At 35.2% G+C, this 21,626-nt stretch overlaps 1 protein-coding gene across 1 annotated transcript; it reads left to right on the plus strand.

Annotated features, from left to right (window-relative positions):
- The first annotated feature begins 3,687 nt into the window (after positions 1-3,687).
- LOC149480494 (uncharacterized) lies at positions 3,688-20,391 on the plus strand. The gene is made up of 25 exons (XM_089706793.1): positions 3,688-4,092; positions 4,174-4,284; positions 4,536-4,692; positions 5,086-5,251; positions 5,700-5,918; positions 6,651-6,813; positions 6,983-7,120; positions 7,200-7,327; positions 7,650-7,827; positions 9,023-9,177; positions 9,352-9,575; positions 9,927-10,014; positions 10,243-10,359; positions 10,455-10,557; positions 10,928-11,074; positions 11,300-11,342; positions 11,424-11,519; positions 11,612-13,436; positions 13,737-13,912; positions 14,256-14,495; positions 14,748-14,958; positions 15,281-15,384; positions 19,012-19,134; positions 19,630-19,770; positions 19,977-20,391. Exons 1-25 carry the CDS (start codon positions 4,090-4,092, stop codon positions 20,006-20,008), a joined length of 5,088 nt encoding a protein of 1,695 aa, XP_089562919.1. The 5' UTR covers positions 3,688-4,089; the 3' UTR covers positions 20,009-20,391.
- Positions 20,392-21,626: the final 1,235 nt, after the last annotated feature.

Raw genomic sequence — 21,626 nt, forward strand, 5'->3', positions numbered from 1 at the left:
ACATATTATATTAGAGAATAAGGATACGTCGACTAATACAAATACAGCAAAAAAACTTGCATGGGAAGATGTTTTGTCTTGGTTATTTTAGTTTTACTTATTCTAACAGTTTCTTGTATTTAATAAATTGTTACAGTGTAATAACATTATTATTGTATTTATATTTCAGTTATAATATCATTTCACTCCATAAAAGGGACTTAAGCCAAATACAAAATCAGTGGAGGAATTTGAAGAAAGCTAAGGCTTCGGAACACAAATTTAGAACGGCAAGAAACATGACAGGCGTGGGACCTCCGCCACCAAGTCCTCCGCCTGAAGATCAAGAGCTTATAGCAGCTCTTCCTAATGAGTTTGTGGTTGATAACAATCCTTTCGATAGCGATGCAACACATGGCCAACAGGTTTATATTTTTTACATTTTCTACTGCTATTATTCCTTAATTTGGAATATCCATTAAGGGATAATAGCGCTATGCATATATAGTTTTTTATTGTGAGATTGAGTAATTATATTTTATATATTTATAGGAAGTTACTAAGGAGTCTGCTGATGATACATTGAAATTGAATGAAAATGATGAAAGCACTGCACATGCATAGGTAATCATATTATATAATAATTTGTATAATATTTTTATCAGTTATGTTATACAAAAATATCAGTATTATAAATAAAATTTATATTATTTTAAAATAATTATTATTTTTTTATTTTTAGCCTGAATTGCCAAATTTCTCCACTGAATTGCCACGTATAAATCCTACACATCATATTTTCAAAGCTAAACCAAAAAAAACGTAAGTATGTAATGTTGAAAATAGAATTTCATGAAATTTCCTGTGCTTATTGTTCAGCTGTGATTTATGTGAAATAATGTTTAATGTTTATGTTATTTTTACAGTGGGAAATCAAATTCCAATTACGAGCATCAATTATTCCTCCTTGCAAAAAAAAGCAGGGAGGAATTAATGAAGCAACAACAAGAGTTGCATCTATTAAGAATAGAGCAAGAGAGGGAGCTTCACCTATTAAGAATAGAACAAGAGAGGGAGCTTCACGAGAAGAAGCTCCAAATACTTGCATTAGAGGAGGAATATTTAAAAAAAATAAATTTTGAAAAATAATAAAATATGGTTTTTATTGATTAAAATAAGTTTCAATATAAATGGCCCTGTTTATATTTTCGTCTTCATCTTCTATATTATCAGGGATAGTTGGATCGATTAATAATTGATTTTCAAGGCCTGAAGGATCTAGAAAAATACAAAATAAAGAATTAAAATATGCTTATTTTTTATGTATTGGCATTATTAAATATACTTTGTTTACATATTAGTTTGCACAAATACCTTGATTTAAAATAGACTCATTAAAGAGTATTGCTAAATTGTGCAAAACTGCACAAGCAACAATAGTGGTCTTGATCACTTGCAGAGACCCTCGCATTGTTTCGTTGAGTATGCGGAATCTTTGCTTCCACACCCCAAAGCAACGCTCTACAGTATTCCTCGTTCGTATGTGACTCAGGTTGTACCTTTCTTCTGCCTGTGTCCTTGGTCTTAATATTGGTGTTAGAAGATGCGAAGTACAAGGATACCCGCTATCTCCAATCAGCTTCCCATGAAATTCATTCTCCTCAAACCTCCGCTTTATTGAGCTTTCTCTATATATGCGGGAATCATGTGTACTTCCTCTCCAGTGACACACAATATCGCAGATTTTAAGGTCAGAGTCACATACTACCTGTAATTATTGTCATCAATATTATTATAAATTAGAAACACATAATAGCACACATAACAATGAAAATTTATTACTTTAAATACACTATGATCAAACTAAAATGTTATTGTACAATGTTCATACTTGAGTGTTAATGGAGTAATGTCCCTTCCTATTAACATAGTACTGTCCAGCCTCTCCACTCACTTTGCGTATCTTAATATGAGTGCAATCTATTGCACCAATGATACGCTTCATCCCGCATATTATGGCCTCAAATTTCCTAATTGCTTTGGCTTCCTCGGTTGAGTTCGACGGCATATTAATATAACGCGAACTTTTAGAAGCTAACGCAATAGCAACATTTCGGGACAAACGGGAAAGTGTCTGTTGACTCATTCTGTGAATGTCAGCACAATCTTCTTGGATCTGTAATGTAATAGATCGTTATACAGGCTTTTCTATTGTATATATCCAAAACTAGAGCACAAGTCACATCTACCTCATGCCGGCCCCAATATCGAATAACTGCCATCACTTGCAGTTCCACTGGAATACCGCCCCCCAGTGTTAGCAACCTGAAGTGAGCTGATTATCGTACCAGGGGCGTAAAATTATCGTACATTAGGCGTTTTTGGTTCGAAATTAACGTACTTTTTAGAATAAAGTCAATTTTAAATAAATAAATCATATAAATTGTAATATTGATAAGTATGCAAGTTCCCTATAGTTAATCTTTGTTTAACTACCGCTGTCAAATCAACGGGACACTGAAACCCAAACGTTTTACGTGCCTTAATATTCATTATACTCTTTGGTTTTCGGTTTTACGCGTGGTACAGACTACAGTGAACCGATTCCATTTCCACTTTATGTTCAATAAACGCGCCAAGTTTAAAATTCAATCCTCGTCAATCTGACAAAATTTCACTGTTCCCATGAAAGTTCGATATGAAACACGTCAAAATTTCATATTTGTATGGGTGAAATAATATAAATTCTCGAATTTTGCCTGATAGAAATTATCGTAAAATCAGCGTACGATAATAACATGCTATCGTACATCGTACGTAGGCACCAAATTATCGTGTTTGTACGATAATTATCGTACGGTTGGGAACGCTGCCGCCCCCTCGAGTGTCCACGCGAAGGTCATCCCGAATCAAATTAATGATTTGTTGCATGTTATTCTTTCCGAATCTATACCTCGACCGTAGTGTGGCCCTGTGGCCGCTACAAAAAATATATTGACACCATAGATTGACACTAATACCAGGTTATTTTAATTCTAGGTTGAAAAGTAGGTTTTTAATAAATAAGCACTCTCAGAACAATAGATTTATTTAATAAATGAAACGATACCATTTTAAATTTCGCGCTGTTTATGTATGATGTGCGCATGCCTTAATGCTCTAAGGCGCATGCGCAGGTTTTTATTATTTTATAATTTTAATAAAATAAATAATTCAACAATTTCAATGATGAGCCCATACGGACCTAACGGTAAAGAATACGATTTTGATAAAATTTGCCAATTTTGCTATGGATGGGGTGCTAAAGTGTAACTTTTTTATACCTAAAATTAAAAAAAAATTATTTAAAAAAAAACTAAAGGGGACCTAACGAAAAAACTGTGGGACCTTATAGGACCTAACGGAGACCTATCGATTGAGGTCATTTTTGACCCAAAATTCTATGGATGGGGTGCTAAAGTGCATTTTTTTTTATACCTAAAATTTAAAAAATTATTTAAAAAAAAACTAAAGGGGACCTAACGAAAAAATTGTGGGACCTTAAAGGACCTAACGGGGACCTAACGATCAAGGTCATTTTCGACCCAAAATTCCATTGATGGGGTGCTAAGTTTGCACTGGTTGCTTTCCCGTAAAAAAAATCTATGCCTATTGTGACGCATGCACACTTCACTAATCGACTAATCCCAATTCCAATCTGTCAAAAAAAGAGTAGATTGTCACTTTGACGAAAATGGTGTTTGTTCCTGCAATGCAAAACATTGAACCTAGTTTTTGCAGCTAAAAACGAAACGATTTCAAAAAACAAATTTTAAGATTCGTGATTATGATGGTAGTGAATTAATTTAGTTTAATGATTTAACACTGTATAAGCTTTTATCCATGGAAGACCTTTGTTGCCGCGCAATCAATCTTCGCTGTGTGCGTTCCCTATAATTTCCGTGATAATTTTACATTTTTTAAATAAGTTTTAACAAGAATATTTTACCACTATCACTGTTAATTAAATTTAAATAAGTGTTCCACTCAATGTAGCTATTTAATTCAAGACGATATAGTTAAACGTATGTTGCTATTTTCATACCTAAAGATATATTAATAAACAACAAAATGGTAAGTATTATTTCTTCTGTTGATAGTAACTACATCAGCTATGTAATTAATATCAATATTAATCGATATCTTTTAATTTAGCAGGGTGATGATCCTCCATACCTACCTGTAGGAACTGATGTTAGTGCAAAGTATAAGGGTGCTTTTTGTGAGGCAAAAGTTAAGAAGGTAGTGCGCAACATAAAATGCAAGGTAAGAGTAATTTGTTAAAATATTTGGAAAAATTTCGATACTAGCATTCTACTGGAAATAGTAAAAAATATGTTATAATATTGTATATTCCTTGAAAACAACAAAATAATTATATTTCTATTTACATAAATACAAAAAAAAACTTATTTTCCATTGTATAAGTTTATGTACTTAAGTATCTATCAAATTGTTAAAATATTAAAACAATATTCTTCATTATATTCATGTTCACATCCATTTTTATTACACAGGTAACGTTGAAAGCTGGAGGAATAACAACAGTGAATGATGATGTTATTAAAGGAACCTTAAGGGTTGGTAGCACAGTGGAAATAAAGCAGGATCCAAAGAAAGATCCCATTGAAGCAGTCATTACTAAGATACAAGACTGTAGCCAGTATACTGTTGGTATGTTTATAAACTACTTATTTTACAAACTATGTAAGACTAATTACTATATTAATACACTAGCTGCTCCGCGCGGTTTCACCCCCGTGGCTCCACTCCTGTTGGTCGTAGCGTGATGATATATATAACCTTCCTCGATAAATGGGCTATCTAACACCGAAAGAATTTTTCAAATCGGTCCAGTAGTTCCCGAGATTAGCGCGTTCAAACAAACAAACAAACAAACTCTTCAGCTTTATAATATTAGTATAGATATGAAATCAATTTATTCAATCAAATATTTAAACTAACTTAAGAGCTAGATAGGCAGATAGACTAGTATACTAGATATTTAAGTGGCATATCAATAGGTACAACAACATAGCAATTAACAGTTACTTGTATTACTTTCAGTTTTTGATGATGGTGATATAACAACATTGCGAAGATCAGCACTGTGCCTCAAAAGTGGGAGGCACTTCAATGAAAGTGAGACACTGGATCAACTGCCACTTACACATCCAGAACATTTTTCTACTCCTGTGATAGCTGGCAGAAGAGGAAGACGTGGAAGAGCTCAGTGAGTATTCATTTCTTAATTAATTTTTATCTTGATTAGTATAATGGGTAAAGTAGGGAGCTAAGTAAAGTTGCTATACTGTAATGGGAATATTAGTTTCATGGAAGTTAAAAAAAAAAAATAATTAATCTATACTCATATACTAATTACTAATAATATTATAAAGAGGAAAGGTTTGTATGTATGTATGGTTTTCACGCATAAACTACTGGACCGATTTTGATGAAATTTGGCACAGATAATCTTTAGACCCTGAGAAAGAACATAGGCTACCTTTTATTGCAAAATATGTACCAGGGGCGAAGCCGGGGCTGACCGCTAGTAGATTATAATTACAATTCAATTTATTATTGAACAAATTTAAAAATATAAGCATAATGTATTGTTAAATTTACTTCATCATAACACTATTATTTCAAAATGATCTTCAACAAAATAAATTAAATAGGTCAGAGGAGAGTGAGGGCGAAGGCCCGACTCGTCGTGTGAAAGCAGACAGCGCCGAACGCGAGCCGCATGTCGGTCGCGTGGTGCTTGTCGAAGCCGCTAGTGGGGCGGAGCGCCGGCGTCCCCACCAACCGGCCTTCCCTGCACTTGTTGTAGCACCCACGGCACAAATCAAGGTCAAAGAGGACTATCTGGTGCGCTCGTTTAAAGATGGGAGATAGTGAGTATTCCTTTATACATAAAATTGGAATAACATTTCTTTTGTAGCAGTAGCAGTAGACTGCTATAAAAGTGGTTGCAATAAATTGAAAATTCTTTAAATACTAATAGCCAGTACATATATATTTTTTCAATCAAATCAAATAATAATTTGGAAAATCCAAAAGTGCACGCCTCATAATTTTTTTTTAATAAATATTTATTAATTATTATTTTTGTTTATTTAATAACAATTAAACCACATCGAATCAGACCCTGAAAAATGAAAGGGTTCTATTCCTGAGCATACTCAAGCGTAAGAGAAAAAAAAAGACTCGATTAGTAAAGTATTTCGGTCGCTATCGTGTTAACAAGAAAAAGGATCCGCACATACAGACACACGGACGTCCAAGACAGAACTTTTTTAAACTGTTTTTTAACTAGTTTAAATAACAAAAATGACATCAAAAATATCATGAACGTTAAAAATAGTGTTTTTTCTTAATATGTGTGTGTATGTATTATCTTACAAGTGCAATGTATGATACATAAAGACATTTTAAGTTTGAAAAATCAGATGTTTTGCGCGAAGTGACAGTAGTACCCACCTCAACGCTTCGCTTATGAGGCGTGCAATATAATGTTGTTGTACCTATATGTTTCATAAATACAATATTTTATTACCTTATACAAAACTTTTTATTCTTTGAGTGTTTAACATGGTATTCTGATAATAATATCATAAACCTTACAGCTATACAGTGCCAAAGAAAGAGGCAAGGGAATTCCGCAAAGGTAGTGCTCCATTAGAATGGTGTGGTGTAGAAGCTGCTTTACAGTATCTTAATAATGGGGTACTTCCACCACACTGGGACAGAGATTCATTGTTTAATGAACCTAGAAACACTTCAGATGATGTATGTATAACATAAATTCATTTATATTTATTTATTTATAAATTATAATATTTAAAATATGTGTTGTAAATGTAACAAATATTTTTTTGCTATTTTTTAATGTCATTTTAAAAAAAATATTGGAAAAATATATATCCTGAAATAACCTGATGTATTAATTAATTTATAGAGTTCTGATGATGAGCCTCGTGAAGAAAAGGACCATTTTGTGGCGCAACTATACAAGTTTATGGATGATCGCGGAACTCCGCTCAATCGAAACCCAACTATCGCAAATAAAGACATTGATCTTTATAGATTATTTAGAGTACGTGGATTTTATTAATAACTATATAAAGTTACATTTAAAAAAAAATGTTCAAATAATAATAAAAAATCTCTTATAGGTTGTACAAAAGCTTGGAGGATATAATAGAGTAACAAATCAAAATCAATGGAAAACAATTGCTGATAAAATGGGATTCCACCCTGTTACTACAAGTATAACTAATCTCTGCAAGCAAGCATATAAAAAGTAAGTTAATTATAGTTATTTTACTACAAAACTATTCATGACATGCACAACTTCATTCTGCATTTTGGATTGTGAAAAATAAGATGTCAATTTATGATAAAGACACTGTTCATATTCACTTCAAACCAGGCAAAGCCAGTTCCTCTCTATTAGTAACATCGAACATCATTTGCGTACAACATATTTATTTAAAACTTATTTGCTTCGATCTTCCCTAATCCATCAGGCCCCAGAATCACAGACACAATAGAAAATCTATTGTGTCGCGGTCGGATCTGGCCGTTCGGGGCTCAATGGGTTAATATTGTTCTATTCGCCTTAGGTTCCTGCACAGCTTCGAGGACTTCTACCGCAAGCTGGGCGTGACGCTGGTCGCGCACCCGCGCGGGGCCCGCACGCCGCCCGCCGGCCGCAGCCTCATCCGCGACCGCGACAAGCTGCCGCCCGCGCCCGCCACGCCGCCCGCCACGCCCACAGCGCCAGTTAACACCGCGCCGCCCGTGAGCACACAATCTTAATCTTAATATCTTAATCTAATCTAATATCTAATATCTAATATATTATTCTAAAATATATTATAAAGGCGAAAGTTTGTGAGTATGGATGTATGGATGTTTGTTACTCTTTCACGTAAAAACTACTGAACCGATTACAATGAAATTTAGCACACATTTAGAGGGTAACTTGGATTAACACATAGGATAGGTTTTATCCCGGATATCCCACGGGAACGGGAACTATGCGGGTTTTCCTTTGAAAACGCGGGCGAAGCCGCGGGCGGAAATCTAGTACAATATAATAGTAGCTAAACACTACAGAACGGACACTCCGCCTCCCGCCAAAATTAAACACTTACCTCACCCCGCACGATCAGGCTAAAAATGGTCCGCATTTTTCTGCAAGGACGATACGCAACGAAGATTGACAACATTAATCAAATTGACTCAAAGTAATTTATTATTTTGGATTTGTGATTATCGTTTTTCGTAGAAAATGGTTAGATATTGTGCTGTTTACGAATGTATTTCATCAGAAAAACGCGATTTTTTTTTTTATGATAGTCACAAATGTGCCAACCATAAAGCGTTAACACACACATTTGCAGTCTCTACAGTGTGACTGTCAAAACGATAATTTTGTATGGAGTGTCCGGGGTGTGCCGTGAGTAACGCACTATAAGTACACGTATGTACAAGCAACTATGGAGTTTATTGAAGGTTCTTCTCCATACTGCTTTACGAATCGGTAGTAAATGTTAAAAATATGTAATGACGATTCGAAATCTCTTCTAAAAGAGACTCAAATCTCAAACATTTATTTGAAGAAATAAATGTTTGAGATTTGAGTTTATGTAGTACACGTCAGAACATTTTTTACCCATAGCTGTGCACGACGCTACGAAATTGGTTGAACATACAACCCCGCGCCGTGATAGCACCCGACTCCACACTTATAATAAATAAAGCTGCGTCCGCGCCGCCGGCCGCTAATATTACCATTATAAAAATGACTTGCACTCATACACACATGACCACCAGAATCGTAAACATGTGAAACTTGTCATGTAACTGTTACTTTAAACAGAAAATCACATCTGAACACTTACGACAATAATTTTACATAAAATTTATATTCATCTATGCATGGTTTATGAGGAAATGCAACGTTATTCTAATTATTGTATAATATTTTTAGCGTGCAAAAGACAAAGATTCTGATAAAAGTGAAACTGACAAGAGCGAAAAGGATGAAAAGGTCGATAAACCAAAAGAGAAAGCTCCCCGCGCTAGCGATGAAGAAGACAGCGCGGACAATCAGCCTCTAGTGCCAACCTGTACCACTCCCAAATTGTGAGTAAACCAAATCCAAATTAATATATTTTATTTATTTTTAATAAAAATTGACATATGCAGTTAAAAAAACTTAGACACGCTTAAACTGATGAATTTATTTTATTATCACTAATCTTTCATAAGTATATAAAAATATGTTTATACATTTTTATAACATACTATTCTCCACAGACCCGAGAAAGAAAAGGAAAAGGAAAAAGAAAAAGACAAAGAGAAGGAGAAGGAGAAAGAAAAAGATAAAGACAAGGACAAAGATAAAGACAAGAGTTCAACAACGAGCGAAGAAAAAGCGCCAGTAAAGTCTAGATCACAATCAAAGACTAGAAGTTTACCGCCAATCAAGAGTGAGTCGCATGAGAAGAGAACACCGAAACGACGACCCCTCTCATCTAAACGTATGTACTACCAAAATTTTAATTACAAATTAAGGCTTTTTTTTTTAACTTTTGTCTTTTATCCACCTTTAATTTAATAGCACTACAACTAATTACATTTAGCTGATTACATTATTATCATATACTAGCTGCGCCCGCCGCATCTGTTGGTCTTAGCTTGATGATATATAGCCTATAGCCTTCCTCGATAAATGGGAAATCTAACACCGAAATAATTTTTCAAATCGGACCAAGAGTTCCTGAGATTTGCGCGTTCAAACAAATAAACTCTTCAGCTTTATAATATTAGTATAGATTTTTATTCTACTAATAAACATCTGACTGTCTATAATAGTTGATTTCCTTTTGTAGTGAGTGAAAGTGGGAGTGGTAGTGCATCTCACGCATCCCGACGCCCACATGTGTCAACTGACAGTGATAGTTCTGGTAGAGCCTCTAGGTAAGTACTTAGAATTATTTAAAACACAATAAAACAAACATTAAACATTTGTTGATAATGGTAAATGTATAACCTAACTACAGTCGTTAAATTTTAACAATTATTTGTGAGGTCATCTTACTTTAAAATGATTTTGGTGTCGAAATAAAAGTTTACATTGTCGGATTTAATGGTTTACTTTCTGTAATTGAAGAAAAAAATGATTGTATAACTTATTTATTTGTTCAGATGCGGTCTTACCAAGAAAATGCAAAGTCGACGAAGTCAAAGCGCAAATTCCGCCAGCAGCGGTAACACCATAGCGTCTAACAGCAGTAAGCGGCCGCGAAAACGAAAAACTACAGAGTAAGAATAGTCGCTATTATTATCTAACGCTTAAAGATTGTAAAAATTGAATGAAATATTTGCAATATGTATGAACGTTATTTTTATTTTTGCAGGCCATCTACTGGTGAACCAGCCCGTATAGGAAATTCAAATGTGAAAGCACAAGTTGGAGATAAACTCAAAGTGTACTATGGTCCAACACAATCAGAATCTAAAGTGAGTTTTTTATTTACTTTGTTGCATTGATATTTACCGATTACTTTCACATGTACCAATTAAACACGAACGCGAACCAATTAAAAAATATTTTGTGTCATTATCATACTAATACATACAATAAAAAGACAGATAATAATAGATTTGCCGCCATTTTTGAAACTTCTTTAGGCGCGTTGAGAGTAAAATTGCAAGGTCGGGTCATGGTAATACCGTCACGTCATGGAATAAGGCGACGATTTTGATATCTTTGAATCTTGCCAAAGAAGTTTCACTTCTGACACGTGTGCTTGGCACACACGCTCTGTTTTTTGTTATTATTCATAGAAAAACCAGCAGTAAAAAATATAATAAGTATACATTTTTGAAGGTTACCTATGAAGCAAAAGTAATAGAGATATCCGCTGAAGGAATGTTGCGCGTGCACTACACGGGCTGGAACACGCGATATGACGAGTGGATCAAGCCGCAGCGTATCGCCCTCAATGTAACGCAACATGACGCTCGCAATAAGAAGGTTGGTGTTTTTATATATTATAATAGTTTGTCAAATAAAACACAATATTATAACGTAAAAACAAAAAAGATATTGCTTTTTACTTGAAGATAACGCACGTTAATATTATGTAATGAAGTAAAGTAAATGCTCAAAGTTTTAAGTTATCTATGAATGGGTTTAATTTTATTTAACTACATGAATCAAGTTTTTTGCCTAAATATGATATTCTTTTTATATTTGTAGAGTACTGGTGCAAGCAGGCGAGCTAGAAGTAAGAGGCCTGAAGGTGCGTATATTTTCATAATTATTAATTACTGTAATTTCCTATAGTTGCTAGTTACACGAATATAAACATTATTCATTTCAGGAAACTCTGTACGATCAGATACTGACAGTGATTCAGATAGTGACGTGGATGTAAAGAGACCGCCCAAAAAGTCAGATGACAAATCAAATCCGAAAAGTAAGTTGATTTTTATATTCCATACATATTTGTATGTTGTAACTGTTTTTTTATTCTGTATGTTTTAAATTCAATGTCATCTTTTTTAACAGCTCCATTACGCACAAAGGATGCCAAATCAAGTGATAGCAGCAGTTCAAGCAAGCCACGAAAAAGGCCTGTTAGGACGGTGTCAACACCAACAAACATCTCCCCAGCAAAGAAACCGCGAATTAACACTACACCTCATCAGCACCAAGGACGGGACTACGATCTAAATGAAATCAGATCTGAACTTAAAGGTCTACAAACCGTCAAACAAGAACCTGAAGAAAATATTAAGACTGAAACAATACCAACAGAAAGTGAGGAAAACCAACCTTCCACATCTAGTTCGGACATTCCGCTGGAAGAAAAACAAGCTGAAGATGTTTATGAGTTTAAAGAACCCGAACCCTTCGAACTGGAATTGCATGACGAAAAGAAGAAAAGAACCCATCGCATATTTGATGACATATCTCCTACAAAGTACACTTCAACATTAACTAAATCACTAAGTGAGGAAATATCCGAAGAGGCATTGAGACCCAGAGCCTCTTCATTTAGATCGCCTTCGTTATCACCGTTTAGAGAATTTGGATCGACTCGGGATGCTGCTGGTAGACAGACTCCCGAAGAGGATTCCAAAGATGGTCTGTTTTCTCTAGATGATGACTCTTTGCCCGGTGAAGGAAGCTCTGGGCCTATTTTTGAAGGATTCACTCCTGCTAAAAACCAAGAAACTTATTCGAAGAAAAGCAAAGTTACGAAATTGAGGGAGTTAATTGACGATTCTCCAGAAAGTCCTGCTGACGACGAACGATCATCCGATGATGAACGCGAAGTTATCGTTAAAGAAGAAGACCGACAAGAAAGCCCTATGACGCCGCAATTAGAAATAGTTAGTAGTCAGGAAGTGGCCAAGGAAGAAATAATAGAACAAGAGCAGAGTAAAGAAGTTCAAGATGCTATTACTCTTCTTAAAGAATTACCACCTATAGAATCTATCCCAATGCCTCCCAACACACCACCCCCGCAAAGCAAACCGACAATACCCACTACTTCAGTTACATCTCCTATTGAAGATAAAGAAGAAGAAGGCGAACATAATAATGAGAAAGCCATACTCGATCAAACTGATCTTTTATCCATACCTCTCCCAAGTTCTGAACCTAAAGAGATATCAAAACTCAAAATTGAAAAGTTAGACCCTGATCCTGCATTATCTAAATTAGATGCTCCATCCAGCCCTATCGACACAGAAGAAGATAAATCAGAACCTGACAGTCCCGCAAGGATTGATGTTTTACCTGAACCTCCTCCGGGTTTCTTGTTACAATCAGAAGGTCCAAAAATAGCTGAAAAATTACTTAAAGCTATTAATAGTGCCAAACGTCTTTCCATGTCGCCACCCCCGGCAGAAGATCGACCAATTACACCTAAAAAAGATTGTATTCAAATTAAGACACCGGAAGAGAAAAAATCTCCTGTGCCTCCTGAAATTAGAATGCCAACACCAAAAGCAGAATTACTCAAACCCCCTACTAAAATTGAAACCAGTAAAAGACTGAGTCCAGAAGAAATAAAAGATTCTATATTTGGCGAACCATCGAACATGACTGATTCTAAACGCGATGCAGCTGCTGACATTAAAAAAGTTAAACCAAAAGAAGCGTCGCCGCCAAGATTGCAGAGTCCTTTGAGTATATTAGAGCGACGAAAGAGTGTAGCAGATTTACCTTTGGGAGGTCCCGGGAAGAATAATAAAGTACTCAGTGACACCATACAAAAACTTTCAAGTCAAATAAACCAATCGGTTTCGGCGGCTACTATACCAATACCGCCATATCAGCCCGAAGACAGGAGCGAGTCTACTGATTCTGATGACTCGGATAGAAGGTATGCTTAGCAAAATTTTTTTATTTATGATTTGTTTATGCTTATTTTGTTCATATTAAACATCTCTATAATTGGTAAATTTATTTTAAGATATATGTAATTGTTTATAATCTGATTAAATTTGAATAGAAAATAGAAAATTGGATTTTAAAAATACACTTGTGCATTTTTTCAAATCATTATGCACTTGTACGATAACTTCTTACATAACTAATTTTTTATTATTTAACAATTATATTCTGTAAAATTGCAAAAACTATTTTTATTATTTTTTATTGTAACATAATTGTTTCCCAATAGGTTGATAATAGACAAGCTGTCAGTAGAAGAGTGGGGTAGCGGCAGCGGCAGCGGTGCGAGCGGGCGGTTGGAGCGCGGCGCGCGCGGGCCGCACGCCGGCAAGTCGCCCGGCGAGTGGAGCGCCGGGGAGACGCTGCTCATGCTGGAGGACGCGTGCAAGAACGAGAGGAAGCATAGTGAGTGTTTGTGGGATATAGAGCCCATTGCATGGATTGGCGATGTGATAAATGTCAACGATAAGTTTCTTAAAAAATTCTTTGTCTCTATAATTTTTTAGTACTTTTTCCAGATTTTTGTTATGGCAATAAAATCACAAGATAGCATGTTATAACGTCTGATTTATTTTAGGTACAACATGGCTTCTATACTTTGATACTTCGCGCCTGTTACGATCTTAAAATAAAAGTGAAACGTGTGCTTTAAGCACTATACTTACGTGACAATATACAATTAATATTTGCAGGTATGTAGTCGCTACATTTTATTTGAAATAAACGTATTCTCATGTTTGCTACACAGGTGCAAGTGTGGTAGTAGCGGGCGGCAGTCGATCAGCGGGTAGCACTACAATAGTAGCTACGGGTACAGCGGGCCCGGCGAGCGTGGCGGCGGCGGCGGGCGAGGAGGACAGCAACCTGTCGCTGCTGCTGTGCGAGGAGACCATCCCCGGGTCGCCGGCGCCGGACGCAGAGCCGGCGCCGGCGCGGCATGCTGTCCTGCCGTTCGCGTGCGCGCCGCCGCACCATGAACGCTCTAAAGGTAAGTGCTTAGAAACTTATTATCTTTAACTGTAACACATGGATGGTGGAATATCTTTAGAAAATATAAAAAAAATAGTAAAGAATGTTGCTAACGTTGACGAGAAAAAAATTGGTCGAGTTCTCAAATAATTAGTCCTAATTTAATTCATTAGTCCAATTAGCAACAAATCAGACAGAATCTCACTTCACTTAATTGATTAAATCATTATCCAAATGTTGTATAGTCCTACACGAGCTACTAATTCCACAGCGGAAGAACGCCGCAACTCAACAGGCGCGCGTGAAGGCCGGGAACCCCGCTCGGCGAGTGCAGAGGGCCGGGCTCGGGAGGGCGAAGGCCGAGCGCGCGAGGGCGAAGCGCGGGAGGCGCGCGAGCACGAGCCGTGGCCGCGCCGCCACGCGCTGCTCGACAACACGCCGCCCACCACGCCCGACAGCAGCCTCGATCTGTCGCCGCACCGGTGAGATACTTCTCTAATTATACTTGGTTTATAGTCCGGTCAATATGTACCGTTTTGCGTGAAAATTCTATATAGTCACTAAAAATAATTAAGATGAAGGTGTCTATTTTTAGTTTTTACATAATAATCGTTAGTACCCTAGCATAAGTTTAAGCAAAAATTGCACATTATTCATTAATCCCGGTTTAACAGCTTCTGGATTTTTTCTTAAATCTATCTGTCAGGTAAAACGACATAATTTTTGAAAGTCTTCATATAAGAGGTATCAACTAGGCTATCATAGATATTTGAAACTAAATATGTATATTTCATTTTTGTTCAGGGAACGCCGAATATCAGAAAGAGACAGTCTATCTGAAAGAAAAGATGACGAAGAGGACAGCAGGCCTGCGGACTCTTGTGCACTTGATATTGATAAACCACATGGTGAGTGGATTCCCTTTATTACTTATGTTTATTTTATGTTCATAATAACATACATCCTTGTGCATAGAGACTGTAATCACATTTATTGAACACCAGTTGAAATCTCTCACAAAAAAAAATGGCATTCTATTTAACTAATATTTTTTTTCATTTTCATGTAATATGTAATTTCATACATAATAAATAGGTTCAAAAAAAGATACGATACCAGTAACCATACGAATAAATTTTAATTTATTACATTAATATCATATTTGATCCACTCCTGATAACCTGCAGGCTAAGACAAATGTCAGAGAATAAAATAACGCTAAGGAATAGAAACTGCTATCGCTAATTATTGACATAAGCTCATGGCATTTTAGTAATGGTTCGGTCACACTACCAACGACGACGACTACGACAAAAATTCCCATCCAGAAAAAATTTATTCAAAATAAGATATTAAAATTTCCCGTCATACTGGTGCCCGGAAATAAAAAAAAATTCGAGGTCAATTAATAAAAAAATATGTTTTTTTGCGATTTTCGCCGAGTTAATCATTTAATCACGTGGGACCACAATTGTAGATCATAAAATTATATATAAAAAACTTCAAATACATTTTTTTCTAGGAGCCACCGAGTCTACGGAAAATCTGTTTTCATTCATTGATCTAAAAAAAATTCCAATCACCAGAACGACAAGAAATTTTAGGATTAATATTTTATTTTTATTTGTGTTTCGCACAATTTTGTTAAATTGCGAATGGATGAAAATTTTGTTCGTAGTCGTCGTCGTCGTTGGTAGGGTGAACAAATCCTAAGCAAAACATCATACGCTTATGTCAATTGGTATCGATAGCGGATTCTATTCCTTTGCGTTTTGACGTTTGTCTCGGCGCTCTGAAGAGTAAAAAAATTCAATTGAAAGGCGTTAAAACTTAAAACCACAGTTATTCGAACCGAACGCGAATGAAACGAACCTCCGTGCAGCTGCAAAATTTGAAAAAAAAAGCAACCTCAGCATCGGTGCGGCTGATGCGATTTTTATCTTTATTTATTTTTAGTTGCGTATCTCAGAGCAACAATACGAAACTAATGAAATGCGTATTCTTAAGCCAAAGATAATATTCAATAAAATGTATTTTAAAGTCTATGTAATTATGATGATTCAAAAGCGCTTAATCCATACTTATATTATAAATGCGAAAGTTACTCTGTCTGTCTGTCTGTTACTCAATCACGACTAAACTACTGAACCAATTTGCATGAAATTTGGTATGGAGATATTTTGATACCCGAGAAAGGACATAGGCTACCTTTTATTGCGAAATATGTAGGTACCACGCCCAACGACCGGGCGAGTTTATACGTTCGCTATTTATGCAGATACTGAGCCATTCTGCGCACGCGCGTCCTGTGGATAGAGGGCATAGCGTACGGGATGTGGGTGGGAATAGTTGGGTGGTTTACTTTAATCAGTCGTAAAAATTTCCAATTTTAGGAAGATTAGAAAAATGATTTTAACAATAGTTAGGGAAATTTTGATTGACAAAATTTCCATAAGAAAGGAAAATTACTATAAGCTGGAAAATTTATATAAGAAAGGAAAATTTCTATAAACAAGGAAAATTTCTATACATGATGAAAATTTCTATAAGCCAGGAAAATTTGTAGAAGTCAGGAAAATGTTTATACGCCAGGAAAATTTACGCCATAAGTCGGGAAAATTTCGATAAGTCAGGAAAATTTCCATACGCCGGGAAAATTTCTAGAAGCGGGAACATTAAAAAAAAGGAAAATTTCGATAAGCTGGAAATTTTCCATAAGAAAGGAAAATTTCTATACGTCAGGAAAATTTCTTTAAGTCAGGAAAATTTCTATACGCCAGGAAAAATCCATGAGTCGGGAAAATTTCTATAAGCTGGAAAATTTCTATAAGAAAGGAAAATTTCTATAAACAAGGAAAATTACTATACATGAGGAAAATTTCTATAAGCCAGGAAAATTTGTAGAAGTCAGGAAAATGTTTATAAGTCAGGAAAATTTTCATACGTCGGGAAAATTTCCATAAGTCCGGAAAATTCCTATAAAACAGGAAAATTTCTATACGTGAGGAAAATTTGTATACGCCAGGAAAAATCCATAAGTCGGAAAATTTCGATAAGCTGGAAAATTTCCACAAGAAAGGAAAATTTCTATACGTCAGGAAAATGTCTATACGCCAGGAAAAATCTATAAGAAAGGAAAATTTCTATTAACAAGGAAAATTTCTATAAGAAAGGAAAATTTCTATAAACAAGGAAAATTTCTATAAACAAGGAAAATTTCTATACATGAGGAAAATTTGTATAAGCCAGGAAAATTTGTATACGCCAGGAAAAATCCATAAGTCGGAAAATTTCTATAAGCTGGAAAATTTCCATAAGACAGGAAAATTTCTATAAACAAGGAAAATTTCTATACGTGAGAAAAATTTCCCTTTGCCGCATAATTATATAGATAAGGAAAATTTGTATAAGTCAGGAAAATTTCTATACGTCAGGAAAAATCCATAAGTCGGGAAAATTACGATAAGTCAGGAAAATTACGATAAGTCAGGAAAAATTTCTATGTCACGAAAATTTCCATACGTCGGGAAAATTTCTATAAGCTGGAAAATTTCTATAAGAAAGGAAAATTTATATAAGCTAGGAAAATTTGTATAGATAAGGAAAATTGGTATAAGTCAGGAAAAGGTTTATAAGCCAGGAAAATTTCTATACGTCAGGAAAATTTCTATACGACAGGAAAAATCCATAAGTCGGGAAAATTACGATAAGTCAGGAAAAATTTCTATAAGTCAGAAAAATTTTCATACGTCGGGGACATTTCTATAAGCTGGAAAATTTCTATAAGAAAAGAAAATTTCTATAAACAAGGAAAATTTATTTACGACAGGAAAAATTCTATAAGCCAGGAAAATTTCTCATTGCCGCAAAAATTTCTATAAGTCAGCAAAAATCCATAAGTTCCGTACACTTAGATTGGTTGCAAATTTAAAACATAATATGGAATTTTTTCCACGATCATACAGCAAAAAAAATAATTTAATTGCAATTTTAACATAGTTCCGGACTGCGAACAAGGTTGCAAAATGAGATTTATTGTCGTCCCAATGTACCATTCACTTGACCGTAGTTTAATAACTCTTGGAATTATTGTGAATTGATTGTCTTGACTGACCGGAGTAATTGCTCTAAACCGTTGTTAGGCGATTGTGAAGGTAATATTATTATTTATTTAATTAAGTATTTAATTTGATAGATAAATTAAAAAAAATTATCAGAGAGATAATGTAAAAAGCAGTTTTAATCCTACTAATATTATAAATGCGAAAGTTTGTGAGGATGTGTGTGTCATGTGTGTGTGTGTTTGTTACTCTTTCACGCAAATACTACTGAACCGATTACAATGAAATTTAGCACACATATAGAAGGTAACTTGGATTAACACATAGGGTAGGTTTTATCCCGGAAATCCCACGGGAACGGGAACTATGCGGGATTTCCTTTGAAAACGCAGGCGAAGCCGCGGGCGGAAATCTAGTATAAAATAAAATACGTTTAGTTGTATAATAGAGTTTAATCGTATAATGCTCCCACAGGCAGCGGCAGGTCACGCCTCGCGTCTGAGAGCTCGCTGGGCGCGCGCGTGCGGGTGCGCCGCTCGCGCCGCGACACCGACGACCACCACGCGCCGCTCAAGTACAACTTCTATGTGGAGCTCGGTTAGTGTACTGTGTGTCTGTGTACTGCACTGTGCGGTCTGCAGGCGGAGAGCTCGCTGGGCGCGCGCGTGCCGAGATAAATTTGAAAAATTAATCGAAAGCAAGCAAGCAAGAACATTTATTTTTATCCTGTATTAAAAAAACATTGATGTTCGATATTTCTCATAGTTCCTAATTGGCAACCCGCGGGGAAGGTTGAAAAATTCACCTAGTCTATTTATAATTGAAGTGAAACTTCTTTATCGGGGTTGGAAAAAAATTTAGTGTGACATTTTTTCGTTACGCGTGACATTTTTCCGTTACGCGCCATCTTTTTCTTATCCCTACCACGCGTGATTCGACGTATTTCTGTAAAGTTGCATATAGTAAATTATTTTTTGAAAAATAAGGTCATAAAGAAGTTTCACTTCTTACGTGTGTACACTAGTACACGCACACATTTTTTATATATTAGATTGATGTTTGACTAAGACCGCTATTGCGTACTGCTTTCAGATCCAACATGGGACTGTCAGTCCCGTATCAAGCTGTTGATGTCCCGCATGGCTGACCTGCGCAAAGCATACCACTCGGTGAAGGCGGAACTAGCGGCCATCGACCGACGGAGAAAGAAACTACGCAGGAAGGAGAGAGAGGGTGAGAAATTATTCTACTATTAAAAATAAATGAAAATTAAAAAAAAATCTATATTCGTATTATATATTCCTCTTCAATCTAGCTATACGTGTACTATGTACACAACAGGTGGCATCAAAATATTTACATATTTTTCGAAATACTTTTGTGCTATATAATATATGATATATTATAATAATATATTAAGGTATTTATTTTTGTTTCAGCTGTCAAAGCAGCCAAAGCCGCGTGCTCATGATTCGACTAGTCTGCCTGGTGCAGAAATAATATTCCGAAGACTTCAGTTTATTCGTTATAGAATAAACACAACTAAAGCACACTTTCACACAATATCTCGTTTACGTCGTTTAAGGAATAACAATACATTTCGGTATATTAAAATGATTAATAAATAAATAAATGTTTTTACAACTTTGAACTCTATATTTTATCGTTATTTTTATTTACACAAGTAAAGTCATAATTTAATGCATTTTTTGCTTTAATCTCTGAGTTTGGATTTTATATTTATTGTAAATACAAATAAATAATTTATAAAAAACTGATGTTTACTGCGAGTATAATCTTTAGACTTGTATATTAACGATTTTAATTTTAATCAATAAAGGTAGTGGTATGATACATGAATGTTTTTATTTTCATCCTCACCCTACGGCCTACTAGCAATTTGCCGATTTTAATGGTTTACCTAGGAATTAATATAGAAAAAGTCTTAGGAAAAAGTTATATCACCCAGAAATAACTGCAACAACTTGAGAGAGCTATTTATGCTTACATAATCATATACTCGGTTAATAAGATCTCTGTATCTATTATTTTTCAATAAAACATTTGTAAGAATAGTAGCACTTCAATATAAGATTATATAGTCACAGTATTACAATATTATTTTCTATTGTAATACTGTGATATAATGTTAAACTTGGAAAGCTGCAAGGCACCACTCACGTGATTGCAACAAAATCAAAACTACTCTTAATCTAGTTATATACAGGTGTCCCACTATTGGTATACTAAGCGCGAAGGGACATGTAGTTTTGCATATACTGATCACGTAAAAAATAACAAAATTACATCAAAAAAATTTGCTAAATTTTTCCTGAAAATCCATGTTTTCTTCTCTAACTTCACGCAGCCGGCATATACCGCTTCGCTAATGTGAGCATTTTGTCTATGAAAACATAAACGATAGGTCACGAGTTGGTAGCAAAGCTGGGCGGGTTGCTTGTTATGGGTGTACACATTGAATTTTAAGAATTCATCTATTTGAAAAAAAATGCGTCTGGAATTTTATAAGTATTTTTTACGTACTTAGCGTATGCAAAACTATAACCTCCTTTGAGCTTAGTATACCAACCACCAACAGTGGGACACCCTGTATATTTGTTGCTGCCTTTAAAATAAATAATAATCTATTACAGCTTGATTACAGCACAATTAAAATTAATAAAAGTGAACAGTTGCTAAATTTAGTTTTATTTGCATGTATGCTTCGTCTGTTTGATAAAATGTACCCATTGTGGTTGTGGGTTGGATCTCGGAGCAATTAACTAGCCTTAACTAGGCTTGTTAATTGCTCCGAGGGTTGGATAGAGGTAGTACAGGCACAGACTAATAATAATATACTACGTATACAACTACGGTACAGGTATATGGTTAGGTGTGCACAGGCGATTATTCCGTAACTATTATAGACATAAAGATTTTTTTTTGTTATTTGCATTAATTATAAGGAAAGTTCATTTAGAGGCTGTAAATAGAACTCTTCATTGTACTGCACAACGAGAACGTCACTTCAAATTTAGTAAAAATGTTTGTGTATGGGAGTGTTTTATGTAATTTTTTTCGATATTTCC

This window comes from Colias philodice, chromosome 18 (genome assembly GCF_061535455.1).
Source record: "Colias philodice isolate Cphi_HAF_F1 chromosome 18, ilColPhil1 Martin Lab GWU primary, whole genome shotgun sequence".
Lineage (NCBI taxonomy): Eukaryota > Metazoa > Arthropoda > Insecta > Lepidoptera > Pieridae > Colias > Colias philodice.